Source organism: Microchirus variegatus, assembly GCF_963457635.1.
Source record: "Microchirus variegatus genome assembly, chromosome: 10".
Lineage (NCBI taxonomy): Eukaryota > Metazoa > Chordata > Actinopteri > Pleuronectiformes > Soleidae > Microchirus > Microchirus variegatus.
This window is the reverse complement of record NC_139811.1, coordinates 87,501-103,127: the sequence shown is the minus strand read 5'-3', so window position 1 is coordinate 103,127 and position 15,627 is coordinate 87,501. Positions and strand designations below refer to the sequence as shown.

Here is a 15,627-nt window from a genome sequence, read left to right as displayed (position 1 = left end):
GATGAGCAAAATGTCATACTAAACTATTTTGTCCAAAATCTTAAAAAAAATGGAAAAAAAATTTTGGTCCAAAATTTGACAAAAACGTCATACTATACTATGTCGTCCAAAATCTGATATTTTTTTGAAATTTATTTTTTTAGTCCAAAATATGACCAAAAACGTCATACTATACTATGTCATCAAGCAAAATGTCATACTACACTATTTCGTCCAAAATCTGACCAGTTGTTTGAAAAAAAAAATTTGGTCCAAAATTTGTCAAAAACATCATACTATACTATATCGTCCAAAACTTCAAAAAATGTTTGAAAATATTTTTTTGGTCCAAAATTTGACAAAAAAATACTATACTGTGTTGTCCAAAAACTGATCATTTTTTAGAATAACTTTTTTTTTAGACCAAAATGTGACCAAAACGTCATACTATACTTCGTCGTCGAGCAAAATGTCATACTAAACTATTTCGTCCAAAATCTTCCAATTTTTTTGAAAAAAAATATTTTGGTCCAAAATTTGACAAAAACGTCATACTATATACTATGTCGTCCAAAACGGATCATTTTTTTGAAATTTTTTTTTTGTCCAAAATGTGACCAAAACGTCCGAGTATACTATGTCATCAAGCAAAATGTCATACTACACTATTTTGTCCAGAATCTGACCATTTTTTAAAAAAAAAAATTTTGGTCCAAAATTTTACAAAAACATCATACTATACTATATCGTCCAAAACTTCAAAAAAAAATGTGAAAATATTTTTTTGGTCCAAAATTTGACAAAAAAATACTATACTGTGTTGTCCAAAAACTGATCATTTTTTAGAATAACTTTTTTTTTAGACCAAAATGTGACCAAAACGTCATACTATACTTCGTCGTCGAGCAAAATGTCATACTAAACTATTTCGTCCAAAATCTTCCAATTTTTTTGAAAAAAAATATTTTGGTCCAAAATTTGACAAAAACGTCATACTATATACTATGTCGTCCAAAACGGATCATTTTTTTGAAATTTTTTTTTTGTCCAAAATGTGACCAAAACGTCCGAGTATACTATGTCATCAAGCAAAATGTCATACTACACTATTTTGTCCAGAATCTGACCATTTTTAAAAAAAAAAAATTTTGGTCCAAAATTTTACAAAAACATCATACTATACTATATCGTCCAAAACTTCAAAAAAAAATGTGAAAATATTTTTTTGGTCCAAAATTTGACAAAAACGTTATACTATGACGTCCAAAATCTGATTTTTTTGAAATTTCTTTTTTTAGTCCAAAATGTGACCAAAACGTCAGAGTGTACTATGTCATCAACCAAAATGTCATACTACACTATTTCATCCAAAACTGATACTTTTTTAGAAATACATTATTTAGACCAAAATGTGACCAAAACGTCATACTATACTACGTCGATGAGCAAAATGTCATACTAAACTATTTTGTCCAAAATCTTAAAAAAAATTTGAAAAAAAATATTTTGGTCCAAAATTTGACAAAAACGTCATACTATACTATGTCGTCCAAAATCTGATATTTTTTTGAAATTTATTTTTTTAGTCCAAAATATGACCAAAAACGTCATACTATACTATGTCATCAAGCAAAATGTCATACTACACTATTTGTCCAAAATCTGACCATTTTCTTGAAAAAAGAATTTTGTTCAAAAATTTGACAAAAACATCATACTATACCATGTCGTCCAAAACGGATACTTTTTTAGAAAAATTATTTTTTACTACAAAATGTGACAAAAAGTCATACAATACCATGTCGTCGACCAAAATGTCATACTACACTATTTCGTCCAAAATCTGACCAGTTGTTTGAAAAAAAAAATTTGGTCCAAAATTTGACAAAAACATCATACTATACTATATCGTCCAAAACTTCAAAAAATGTTTGAAAATATTTTTGTGGTCCAAAATTTGACAAAAAAATACTATACTATGTTGTCCAAAAACTGATCATTTTTTAGAATAACTTTTTTTTTAGACCAAAATGTGACCAAAACGTCATACTATACTTAGTCGTCGAGCAAAATGTCATACTAAACTATTTCGTCCAAAATCTTACAATTTTTTTGAAAAAAAATATTTTGGTCCAAAATTTGACAAAAACTTCATACTATATACTATGTCGTCCAAAACGGATAATTTTTTTGAAATTTTTTTTTTGTCCAAAATGTGACCAAAACGTCCGAGTATACTATGTCATCAAGCAAAATGTCATACTACACTATTTTGTCCAGAATCTGACCATCTTTTTTGCAAAAAAAATTTTGGTCCAAAATTTTACAAAAACATCATACTATACTATATCGTCCAAAACTTAAAAAAATGTTTGAAAATATTTTTTTGGTCCAAAATTTGACAAAAACGTTATACCATGACGTCCAAAATCTGATTTTTTTGAAATTTCTTTTTTTAGTCCAAAATGTGACCAAAACGTCAGAGTGTACTATGTCATCAACCAAAATGTCATACTACACTATTTCATCCAAAACTGATACTTTTTTAGAAATACATTATTTAGACCAAAATGTGACCAAAACGTCATACTATACTACGTCGATGAGCAAAATGTCATACTACACTATTTGTCCAAAATCTGACCATTTTCTTGAAAAAAGAATTTTGTTCAAAAATTTGACAAAAACAGCATACTATACTATATCGTCCAAAACTTCAAAAAATGTTTGAAAATATTTTTTTGGTCCAAAATTTGACAAAAACGTCATATAATACTATGTCGTTCAAAATTTGAAAAAAAATGTGAAAATATTTTTTTGGTCCAAAATTTGACAAAAACGTCATACTATTTTTTTTATTTTTTGACCAAAAACTCATACTGCAGCATGTCGTCCAAATCTTGACAAATAAGTCATACTATAGTATGGTTTCCAACATTAACAAAATAAGGAAAAAAAAAAGTTTTCCTAACTTTGACCAAAAAGTAAAAAAAAAAAGTCAAGACCAAAATGTGACTTTTTAAAATATTTTTTTCTATATCATTTGTCCAAAATTTGACAACAAGAAAAGATAACTTTTTGGGGGAAATAAACCCCCAAAAAACAGACAACTCCTGTGTCTGTTCCTCCACTTATCCTCATGACCTGCTCTCTTTCTCATCAATCAATCAATCAATCAATCTTTATTTATATAGCCCACAGTTTACAAAACATAGTTTGTCTCACGGGACTTCACAGGGTTGGTAACATCCTCTGTCCTTAGACCTTCGACTAGGGTAAGGAAAAACTACCCGGGAAAAAACCCTTGTAAAAGGGAAAAAGGGTAGAAACCTTAGGGAGAACCACAGGTGAGGGATCCACTCTCTGGACGGACAGACGTGCAGTAGATGTTACCCAAAACATACAATACACAATGACAAGAATAAAAAGTAAAAAGTCTTTAAACGCCAGGATCATCTGGATCACTGGGTTTGTCACAGTCTGTAGTGAAGACTGTTGTGGTCAGAGACTTGAAAATGACGAAGTCCTCTCTCCTGTCCTGACCTCATGTCGTTCACTGGTGTCAGCAGAACTGTAAGAGATTACAATCTTTCTGCCACTACTGTCAAACTGTCGCAGTAAGACTTAAAAACATCGTCAAACTGTCGCAGTAAGACTTAAAAACATCATCAAACTGTCGCAGTAAGACTTAAAAACACAATCGTCAAACTGTCGCAGTAAGACTTAAAAACATCGTCAAACTGTCACACTTCAAAATATTGTCAAATTGCACTTTAAATTGACAGCCGCACAAACATTCTTCGTCATACTTTATTAAACACAGGAAACATTGTCACAGACTTTGTAACAAACATCGTAACAAATACTGATTACAAACCACGTCCACACAACGTGAACACGAGACGTCACATCAACAGGTGCTGCTTTCAAGTGCCGTTGGAAATATAACTTATTTCACATCATAGGAAACCTCAATACAAAAAAACCCACACTTCATGTTGTAAAGTCCGACAACACTCAAACACAACGTGTGTCACAGAAAGTGTAGCCCTTTAAGAAGCAGTTACACATGAAAACCAGCAGGTGGCGAAAACACTTCAATATAAACATCTGAATGACTAAATGTTGTGGGCGGAGCTATAAAAGAGCATCACTGATAATAGATCAATACATGTCCAGTCAGTAAACCACACCCACAAACACAACTGATGACACTGCATCTACATTGTTTACATAAATTAAAATATTTAGTAAACATCAACACACACACACACACAGGCAGTGAGTCGCTCTTTGGTCCGGTTCGTGACTTGTTTCCATAGCAACCACAGCTGCATCAACGAGTCTCAGTCCAGGAAGTGAGCCAGTGTCTTGGAGGTGAGGGGGCGTGGCCCTGGATCAGGAAACCGTCAGCGTCCGTGTGCTGCTTCTGTTTACCCATAATCCTCCCCTGGTGGAGCGCCACCGTGTGACGCACAAAGAAACCACACTGCAGAGAAGCCAGAGATGACGTCACAAACAGCTGAACTTTACAAAATAAAAACATTCCAGAAGCAGAAAAATTCATGAAACGTCAATTATTTATTAACGGAATAAAAAAGTGAAGTAAAATAAAACAAATAATAAAACCTGTCACCACATTACTGGGTATTAAAAGCTATTCTGAATAAATTTTAAGTTTGGATTTAAAAAGGAGGTCAGTGATCATGTGACTCTCAGGGGGAGGAGCTTATTCCAGAGTCTTTTCTATAAGGTGGAGATCCAGTGAAGAGAATCAAGTATTGGACTAATGTTTGGTCTCATTGAGTCTGTTTGAACATACGTGACATCACAGACAATAGTTCAGTCTGGAACTGACCAATGAGAGAGAGGCTACCGTGAGGGCGTGGCTTTGACCAATGAGAGAGAGGCTAACGTGAGGGCGTGGCTTTGTTTTTCGCCAGCAAATGTAAAAGAATAAAAACGTGTTGAGTCAGAAACAGAAAGTCAGTCTGTGTCCTGAAGAACCTTTACTGAACAGCAGGGGGCGCCATGAGAGCACAGTTTACCTTCCACAGCAGCAGACAGATCACAGCCAACAGTGAAACTCCAACCACAACAGAAACCACCACCAGCCACCAGGGGGCACTGAAGTCCACCTGCTGTCCCAGCTCTGGGTAAATGTGGACCTCAATCTGCAGAAGAAGACGTGACTGAGGAGACGACATGAGAAATGACAGTAAAATGGAACTAGGTGACCTGTAGGGGGCGCTTACGTCCACGCTGTGAGGCTTCATTTTGATGTTGTTTGTGTTTGTGTTCAGCTGCAGAGTCGCTCGACCTCGAACCAAAACACTTGCTGCGTCAATAAAGTCCTGAAAGACAATGATGAGGGACGTGAGGATCAGGCTCCGCCCCTGATTAACTTTGTTTACAGCTCGTTTACAGATTTTTTACAGTTTGTTTACAGATTGTTTACAGATTGTTTACAGATTGTTTACAGATTGTTTACAGCTCGTTTACAGTTTGTTTATAGCTCGTTTATAGTTTGTTTACAATTTGTTTACAGATTGTTTACAGCTCGTTTACAGATTGTTAACAGATTGTTTACAGATTGTTTACAGCTCGTTTACAGATTGTTTACAGTTTGTTTACAGCTCGTTTACAACTCGTTTACAACTCGTTTACAGTTTGTTTACAACTCGTTTACAACTCGGTAACATTTTGTTTACCTCCATCATGGTGGCGCTCCACACCCGGGCTCGGACCGTCAGGGTCGCTGACTTCTTCATGTCCATCAGTGGACACACAAATGTCACACACCTGGCTCCTAGGACACAGTCCTGTCCACACACACACACACACACACACACACACACACACACACACACACACACACACACACACACACACACACACACACACACTTAAACACAGTGTACAACAGTAGTCTGCCCCCAGGTGTCAGGTGGTGGTACTGACCAGAATGTAGGACTTTTTCCTGTACAGGTGGAGGACAGGCTCCTCCTCCAGACTCCGCCTCCCCATCTCCTGCCCCTCCTCTGACAGCTGAGTGAACATGAACAAATATTTGTCCTCATCTTATTTTGAAAGGACTGTGTGTGTGTTACCATGGTTACCATGGTTACCATGTCAGGCGGACCACAGCGAGCCTGGGCGGCGCCCTGCACCTGGATCTCTGTGAGGTACAGCAACCACTTCCCATTGGACGACGCCAACGGCCAATAAAATTCCACCTCCAGGTTACCTTGACAACCAAGTGACGGACCGTTGACGTTGACCTGTGAGAGACAGGTGTCAGGTTACAGCTCATCTGTGGACACATCGTCCACACGTGAGACACTTCACCTGGAAGCTGATGTCCACTGTCCTCACATGACCACTGAAGGAGGCGGGGCCTGGTGGGCTGATCCTGTCAGATACAGGAAGTGACACGTGTTTCTGTCTGTGTGGACGCTGAGAGACAGACACATACATGGACATGTGTGTGTGTGTGTGTGTGTGTGTGTGTGTGTGTGTGTGTGTGTGTGTGGACACTTACAGAGACAGAGACGTCATCAGCCAATGTTCCACCAACAGTGAGACGAGGACAGGAGACAGAGACTGTTCACTGAGACTGAGACATGGACATATCAGACAGTGTGTGTGTGTGTGTGTGTGTATGTGTGTGTGTGTGTGTGTGTGTGTGTGTGTGTGTGTGTGTGTGTGTGTGTGTGTGTGTGTGTGTGTGTGTGTGTGTCTCACGTGGACAGCTGTAGCTCACTCTGGATCTCAGAGGTTTCCACACTGATGTCAGACTGAAATATGATCCACACCTGAACCTGGAATGAGACAATATGAGACAATATGAGACATTATAAGACAATATGAGACAATATGAGACAATATGAGACATTATAAGACATTATGAGACAATATGAGACATTATAAGACGATTTGAGACATTATGAGACAATTTTAGACATTATAAGACATTATAAGACAATATGAGACATTATAAGACAATATGAGACATTATAAGACATTATAAGACAATATGAGACAACATGAGACAATATGAGACATTATGAGACAATATGAGACAATATGAGACATTATAAGACAATATGAGACATTATGAGACAATTTTAGACATTATAAGACATTATAAGACAATATGAGACATTATAAGACATTATAAGACAATATGAGACAACATGAGACAATATGAGACATTATGAGACAATATGAGACAATATGAGACATTATAAGACATTATAAGACAATATGAGACATTATAAGACAATATGAGACATTATAAGACAATATGAGACATTATGAGACATTATGAGACAACATAAGACATTGGCTGTGTTTACGAATAAAAATGAATTCCATTTAAAAAGATCATGTAAACTATAATTCTGATGGAAAATTATTATTGGGAATTAAACTTAATTCAGAGTAGTGATGTTGAGAACCTTCTGTTTGCTTCTGAACGGGTTCCCCAGCTCACAAACAAGAACCCAGGCTTTGACAGAACACTTCACTGATGATGTCATCGTTTCACCCTGAAACACAAATACAACTGTCACATGTAAACAAACCCTCAGACCACGCCTCCATGACGCCTCCATGACCTACCCTCAGACCACGCCTCCATGACTCACCCTCAGACCACGCCTCCATGACTCACCCACAGACCACGCCTCCATGACGCCTCCATGACCCACCCTCAGACCACGCCTCCATGACCCACCCTCAGACCACGCCTCCATGACCCACCCTCAGACCACGCCTCCATGACGCCTCCATGACCTACCCTCAGACCACGCCTCCATGACCCACCCTCAGACCACGCCTCCATGACTCACCCACAGACCACGCCTCCATGACCCACCCTCAGACCACGCCTCCATGACCCACCCTCAGACCACGCCTCCATGACTCACCCTCAGACCACGCCTCCATGACTCACCCTCAGACCACGCCTCCATGACCCACCCTCAGACCACGCCTCCATGACCTACCCTCAGACCACGCCTCCATGACCCACCCTCAGACCACGCCTCCATGACCCACCCTCAGACCACGCCTCCATGACTCACCCTCAGACCACGCCTCCATGACCCACCCTCAGACCACGCCTCCATGACCCACCCTCAGACCACGCCTCCATGACCCACCCTCAGACCACGCCTCCATGACCCACCCTCAGACCACGCCTCCATGACCTACCCTCAGACCACGCCTCCATGACCCACCTTGGTGCGAACTCCAGAGTATAAGAGTGATGGAGGGAAGCTGACGTTCAGAGTGGCAGCGTGAGCGTCCTCTGCTGGTCGACCTGGAGACTGCAGGTTACTGATGTTGACCTCCAGAATCAACCTGGAGACTGTGATGTTGTTCTGTAACAACTGAGAGACGTTCACCCTGAACACACACACGCAAAGCAGGGATCAAAGCTAAAGCTAACGGTGGCTAGTTTCAGACTTTCATGTTGACGACATAATTCCACACGTGTTCATTCATAGTTTTGATGATTTCACTGAGAATCTACAAAATAAAGAGTCGTGAAAATAAAGAAAAAATATTCAAATGAGAAGGCGTGTCCAAACTCTTGACTCAGGTCTTTCCGATCCAGTCTGGACTGGTTCTCTTACTTGCTGAAGGGTTTCAGATTTTCATCTGTGAACTGGGCGGTCATCTGCAGGTTACTATGGCAACGGTTGTCAGAACCACAGGTCTTCTGGATATGGATCTGGGAGATGAAGACATTTAGTTAACAGCCATTCACAGTGTTGACTAGTACCTGGTTCCTGATGGTTCTTCCTGAGTTCTGATGGTTCTTACCTGGGTTCGGGTGGTTCTGACTGGTTCTTACCTGGGTTCTGAAGGTTCTGATGGTTCTTACCTGGGTTCTGATGGGATGTGGTGCTTGGCTCAGCACTGGAAAGTGTGTGAGGTCGTGTAGAGGACTTCTTTTCTTGGGAAGGTGTTCATGTAACGAAGCGTCCAGAGAAAAGACCAGAGGCTCCACTTTGTCTCTGACTGGAGTCTGAAGACACAAAACAGAAGAAGTGATCACATCTTTGTTGTTTTCTACCACTTATCTGGATCAGGGTCATGGGGTCATGGGGTCATGGGGTTATGGGGTCATGGGGTTATGGGGTCAGCTCCCTGTAGGACACTGTAGATGACCCCTGAAGACCCAGAGATAGGCAGGTCGTCTATTTCTGTCTGATGACAACAGACCCAGCAAACGCTCCCAGAGTGAGCTGCAGGTCACTGTTCCATGAAGACTTCTCAGGCTCCTGACCCCTGACCCCTGACCCCCGACCCAGGACATGTCCTCTTGTTTCACTCCTGTCCAGAGGACAATGTAACACGTCATTCTTGTGTCCTGCAGCAGCAGCAGCAGCCTTTAACAGCCTGCAGGGGGCAGTGTGTGACAACATGTGAGCGACTCACCAGAAGTCCCACTCTGAAGGTTTGACACAGGTTTTTTGGCATCGACAGGAACGAGGAGACGGTTTGGTTCTTGTTGTCATGGAAATGGAGGCGGGACTTGAGGCTGGTGATGTCAGCAGCTACAGTGAAATAAACGGCTAGAAGACGAAGACACAGAAGACAAGAGCAGAGACAGAAGGACAGTGTGGACACATGAGCACATCAGTGTAATTCACCATGTCATTCAGGTTCATGGATTCATAGATCACACAAATGTATGTGGTGTGAAAACAATTCATCCATAAAGTTGATCATCAATAATTAATCAGTTAATGATCAGATTAATGATCAGATCACAACAAACATCAAATCAGACCTGTGTGTGTGTGTGTGTAATGTGTTTTACTAGGACAGAGGACAGAAGGACACAGAGGACACAGAGGACAGAAGGACACAGAGGACAGAAGGACACAGAGGACAGAAGGACACAGAGGACAGAAGGACACAGAGGACAGACAGTACATCGATGACTCACTGATGTTGTCTCTGTCACTTTTCTCTCCGGTGCTGAAGATGTAAGAGAAACAAACTTCCACCTGAATACTACACACACACACACACACACACACACACACGCACGCGCACGCACACGCACACGCACACGCACACACACACACACACAAACACACACACACACTCCATCAGTTGGTTAGCATTAGCTGTTAGCATTAGCTTTTTCAGTGTCAGTTTCTCACCAAAAGTCACAGACGTTTGAGTCGACGATGTTTGGAAAAACACTCAGAGTTTTACTGAGATGGACGACTGGACGAGTTCTGAGGGACAATCAATCAATCAATCAATCAATCAATCAATCAATCAATCAGTAAATCAATCAATCATCCATGCATACATTAATCAAATCCAGCTATCTATTGATCAGTTGGTTTCCTTTATTTTATTGATAAGCATTAATCCATAAACAGTTGATTGACAGTTGATTGACAGTTGATTGACAGTTCCAGACTTACCTGAGCAGAGCGACAGTGTCGTCCAGAGAACCAATCAGCAGGTCAGGATACTTGTTCCCGTCCACGTCCAAACCTGAGGACAGAGAGAAGCCAAACGTCCTGAAGCGTGGAGACACGCTGCTGCCACGGATCACCTGCAGGGGGCAGCAGAGGACACACCATCAGGACCTGTCTGTGTGTGTGTGTGTGTGTGTGTGTGTGTGTGTGTGTGTGTGTGTGTGTGTGTGTGTGTGTGTGTGTGAGACAAAGACTCACAGACCTGGTTCGGTTCTATTGAAACCCCGTCTCTACTGCCGATCCAGATCATCACACTTCCTGTTTCATGGAACGGAGCTCCGACAGCAAAGTCTGAAACACAACAATGACTGATCAGCCATTATCGATCAGCCATTATCGATCAGCCATTATCGATCAGCGGATATCGATCAGCCATTATCGTTCAGCCATTATCGATCAGCCATTATCGTTCAGCGAATATCGATCAGCCATTATCGTTCAGCCATTATCGATCAGCCATTATCGATCAGCCATTATCGATCAGCCATTATCGTTCAGCCATTATCGATCAGCCATTATCGTTCAGCGAATATCGATCAGCCATTATCGTTCAGCCATTATCGATCAGCCATTATCGATCAGCCATTATCGTTCAGCCATTATCGATCAGCCATTATCGTTCAGCGAATATCGATCAGCCATTATTGTTCAGCCATTATCGATCAGCCATTATCGATCAGCCATTATCGTTCATCGAATATCGATCAGCCATTATCGTTCAGCCATTATCGATCAGCCATTATCGATCAGCCATTATCGATCAGCCATTATCGTTCAGCCATTATCGATCAGCCATTATCGTTCAGCGAATATCGATCAGCCATTATCGTTCAGCCATTATCGATCAGCCATTATCGATCAGCCATTATCGTTCAGCCATTATCGATCAGCCATTATCGTTCAGCGAATATCGATCAGCCATTATTGTTCAGCCATTATCGATCAGCCATTATCGATCAGCCATTATCGTTCATCGAATATCGATCAGCCATTATCGTTCAGCCATTATCGATCAGCCATTATCGATCAGCCATTATCGATCAGCCATTATCGTTCAGCCATTATCGATCAGCCATTATCGTTCAGCGAATATCGATCAGCCATTATCGTTCAGCCATTATCGATCAGCCATTATCGATCAGCCATTATCGTTCAGCCATTATCGATCAGCCATTATCGTTCAGCGAATATCGATCAGCCATTATCGTTCAGCCATTATCGATCAGCTATTATCGTTCAGCGAATATCGATCAGCCATTATCGTTCAGCCATTATCGATCAGCTATTATCGTTCAGCGAATATCGATCAGCCATTATCCTTCAGCCATTATCGATCAGCCATTATCGATCAGCCATTATCGTTCAGCGAATATCGATCAGCCATTATCGATCAGCCATTATCGATCAGCAAATATTGATCAGCCATTATCGATCAGCAAATATCGTTCAGCCATTATCGATCAGCCATTATCGATCAGCCATTATCGTTCAGCCATTATCGATCAGCAAATATTGATCAGCCATTATCGTTCAGCCATTATCAATCAGCCATTATCGTTCAGCGAATATCGATCAGCCATTATCGTTCAGCCATTATCGATCAGCCATTATCGATCAGCGAATATCGATCAGCCATTATCGTTCAGCCATTATCGATCAGCCATTATCGTTCAGCGAATATCGATCAGCCATTATCGATCAGCCATTATCGATCAGCGAATATCGATCAGCCATTATCGATCAGCTAATATTGATCAGCCATTATCGATCAGCGAATATCGATAGCCATTATCGATCAGCCATTATCGATCAGCGAATATCGATCAGCCATTATCGATCAGCCATTATCGATCAGCAAATATCGATCAGCCATTATCGATCAGCGAATATCGATCAGCCATTATCGATCAGCCATTATCGATCAGCGAATATCGATCAGCCATTATCGATCAGCGGATATATCGATCAGCCATTATTGATCAGCCATTATCGATCAGCAAATATCGATCAGCCATTATCGATCAGCGATTATCGATCAGCGAATATCAATCAGCGAATATCGATCAGCGAATATCGATCAGCCAATATCGATCAGCGAATATCGATCAGCGATTATCGCTCAGCGAATATCGATCAGCGATTATCGCTCAGCGAATATCGATCAGCGATTATCGCTCAGCGATTATCGATCAGTGATTATCGATCAGCGAATATGGATCAGCGAATATGGATCAGTGATTATCGATCAGTGATTCTCACCCTGGAAGCCGTCTTGATTCAGGTCTCCAGCAGCAGTGACAGTCATACCGAAGGCGGATCCAGCTGGTCCTCTCAGAACCACACTGGGTTCTGGACTGATCCTCCCACCTGAGTTCATGTAGACATAAACGGCTCCGCCCACTTCCTGTTGGCGATGGAAGAAAAAAGGAGCGCCCACCAACAGGTCGTCCCACCTGCACCAGACAATCAACGGTGACTGTGATCAACCAGGACGTGATGTGTGAAGCTAACAGCTAACAGCTAACAGCTAACAGCTAACCCTGTTACCCGTCGTTGTTGAGGTCAGTGGTTGCTACGGCGTTACCGAAGTACGAGCCCGTCTGCTCGCCGCGCAGGGTCAGCTGACCAATCAGCTGATTGGACCGTTTCACCGCCAACAGCACGGAGCCACGAGCATCACGCTTACTGTCCTTAGGAGCACCTGTCAATCAATCACCTGATCAATACTTTCATCAATAATCAATACACAACAACTGCACTAATGAATGGAGAGATAAGCTGTCAATCACCTGTTACTATGGTTACATCATTCTCAGCAAGAAGATGGTGAGACTGAGTGACGGAGTATCCTGAAAACACACACACACACACACACACACACATTGGACATTGTTGTCCTCAGGAAGTGATGTCATTCTCAAGAAGTGATGTCACACACCGATATAAATGCTTCTGTGGTTCATGTTGGTGAAGGAACTTTTCTGAGAGTCAAAGACGTCGTCAGGATTCAACCAGGAAACATGGACGTTACCTGAAACACACACACACACACACACACACACACACACACACACAGGTTCACCCACAGTTCACTAATGGTACAGTCTAATATAATCTCATAAACGTTACCTTGCCATTCGTAACTTCCAGGTGATCCGACGATGACCTCGTTCTGAGTGATTGAAGCTGAAATACCTGCGTTACACATGACCTCAGCTCTGACATCACCCAGGTGACTGCACACACACACACACACACACACACACACACACACACACACACACACACACACACACACACACACACACACACACGTGAGTCAGACCTCAGAGGTCACGTGACTCACCTGCAGAGGTCACAGAGGTCACGTGACTCACCTGCACGGTTGCTCTGGGTTCTGCCAGTTGAGGTCAGTGTCGTCGTAGCGCAGGTCGTTACCACGGAGATAACATCGACCAATCATCTGTCTGATTCTTAACGGACCGTAGAGTTTAACGAAGCGATGACCACACACCTGAAAACACACACACAGTGAACACACACACACACACAGTTGACACACACACACACACACAGTTAACACACACACACACACTGACCAGGACACGCCCACCAGGTGGACCCTGACTGACCACTGTCCCTCCCAGCCACATGTCCTCTATCAGGTCCTCAGACAGGTTGACATCTGGAGAAGAGACGTGACTTTAAACATGACGTCCTCTGATTGACAGGTGTCACAGTGATGTGATGATGAGAACAGGTGAATGATGAGGACAGGTGAATGATGAAGAGGACAGGTGAATGATGAAGAGGACAGGTGAATGATGAGGACAAGTGAATGATGAGGACAGGTGAATGATGAGGACAGGTGAATGATGAGGACAGGTGAATGATGAGGACAGGTGAATGATGAAGAGGACAGGTGAATGATGAGGACAGGTGAATGATGAGGACAAGTGAATGATGAGGACAGGTGAATGATGAGGACAGGTGAATGATGAGGACAGGTGAATGATGAGGACAGGTGAATGATGAAGAGGACAGGTGAATGATGAGGACAAGTGAATGATGAGGACAGGTGAATGATGAGGACAGGTGAATGATGAAGAGGACAGGTGAATGATGAGGACAGGTGAATGATGAGGACAAGTGAATGATGAGGACAGGTGAATGATGAGGACAGGTGAATGATGAAGAGGACAGGTGAATGATGAGGACAGGTGAATGATGAGGTGGACAGGTGAATGATGAGGACAGGTGAATGATGAAGAGGACAGGTGATTGATGAGGAGGACAGGTGAATGATGAGGAGGACAGGTGAATGATGAAGAGGACAGGTGAATGATGAAGAGGACAGGTGAATGATGAGGAGGACAGGTGAATGATGAAGAGGACAGGTGAATGATGAGGAGGACAGGTGAATGATGAAGAGGACAGGTGAATGATGAGGAGGACAGGTGAATGATGAGGAGGACAGGTGAATGATGAAGAGGACAGGTGAATGATGAGGAGGACAGGTGAATGATGAAGAGGACAGGTGAATGATGAGGAGGACAGGTGAATGATGAGGAGGACAAGTGAATGATGAAGAGGACAGGTGAATGAAGAGGAGGACAGGTGAATGATAAGGAGGACAGGTGAATAATGAGGACAGATGAATGAAGAGGACAGGTGAATGATGAGGACAGGTGAATGATGAGGACAGGTGAATGATGAGGAGGACAGGTGAATGATGAGGACAGGTGAATGATGAGGACAGGTGAATGATGAAGAGGACAGGTGAATTATGATGAGGACAGGTGAATGATGAGGACAGGTGAATGATGATGAGGACAGGTGAATGATGAGGACAGGTGAATGATGAAGAGGACAGGTGAATGATGAGGACAGGTGAATGATGAGGACAGGTGAATGATGAGGACAGGTGAATGAAGAGGACAGGTGAATAATGAGGACAGGTGAATGATGAGGAGGAAAGTTGAATGATGAGGACATGTGAATGATGAGGACAGGTGAATGATGAGGAGGACAGGTGAATGATGAGGACAGGTGAATGATGAGGAGGACAGGTGAATGATGAAGAGGACAGGTGAATGATGAAGAGGACAGGTGAATGATGATGAGGACAGGTGAA

General features: G+C 42.0%; 1 protein-coding gene across 1 annotated transcript in view; it reads right to left on the bottom strand.

The window, feature by feature from the left end:
* Positions 1-4,315: 4,315 nt before the first annotated feature.
* Positions 4,316-15,627, bottom strand: part of LOC310933015 (integrin alpha-3-like) — a gene marked incomplete at both ends in the record, with an annotated part of 13,435 nt that continues 2,123 nt past the window's right edge. Inside the window, 23 exons of the mRNA XM_083896438.1 lie at positions 4,316-4,468; positions 5,028-5,153; positions 5,235-5,333; positions 5,691-5,801; positions 5,941-6,027; positions 6,090-6,260; positions 6,328-6,391; positions 6,724-6,800; positions 8,223-8,391; positions 8,622-8,719; positions 8,873-9,016; positions 9,430-9,566; positions 9,944-10,011; positions 10,164-10,241; positions 10,437-10,570; positions 10,696-10,784; positions 12,753-12,946; positions 13,041-13,194; positions 13,283-13,342; positions 13,432-13,524; positions 13,623-13,729; positions 13,871-14,007; positions 14,093-14,178. Of these exons, the coding sequence (XP_083752564.1) occupies positions 4,316-4,468; positions 5,028-5,153; positions 5,235-5,333; positions 5,691-5,801; positions 5,941-6,027; positions 6,090-6,260; positions 6,328-6,391; positions 6,724-6,800; positions 8,223-8,391; positions 8,622-8,719; positions 8,873-9,016; positions 9,430-9,566; positions 9,944-10,011; positions 10,164-10,241; positions 10,437-10,570; positions 10,696-10,784; positions 12,753-12,946; positions 13,041-13,194; positions 13,283-13,342; positions 13,432-13,524; positions 13,623-13,729; positions 13,871-14,007; positions 14,093-14,178 (2,636 nt within the window). The remainder of the gene's footprint in view (positions 4,469-5,027; positions 5,154-5,234; positions 5,334-5,690; positions 5,802-5,940; positions 6,028-6,089; positions 6,261-6,327; positions 6,392-6,723; positions 6,801-8,222; positions 8,392-8,621; positions 8,720-8,872; positions 9,017-9,429; positions 9,567-9,943; positions 10,012-10,163; positions 10,242-10,436; positions 10,571-10,695; positions 10,785-12,752; positions 12,947-13,040; positions 13,195-13,282; positions 13,343-13,431; positions 13,525-13,622; positions 13,730-13,870; positions 14,008-14,092; positions 14,179-15,627) is intronic.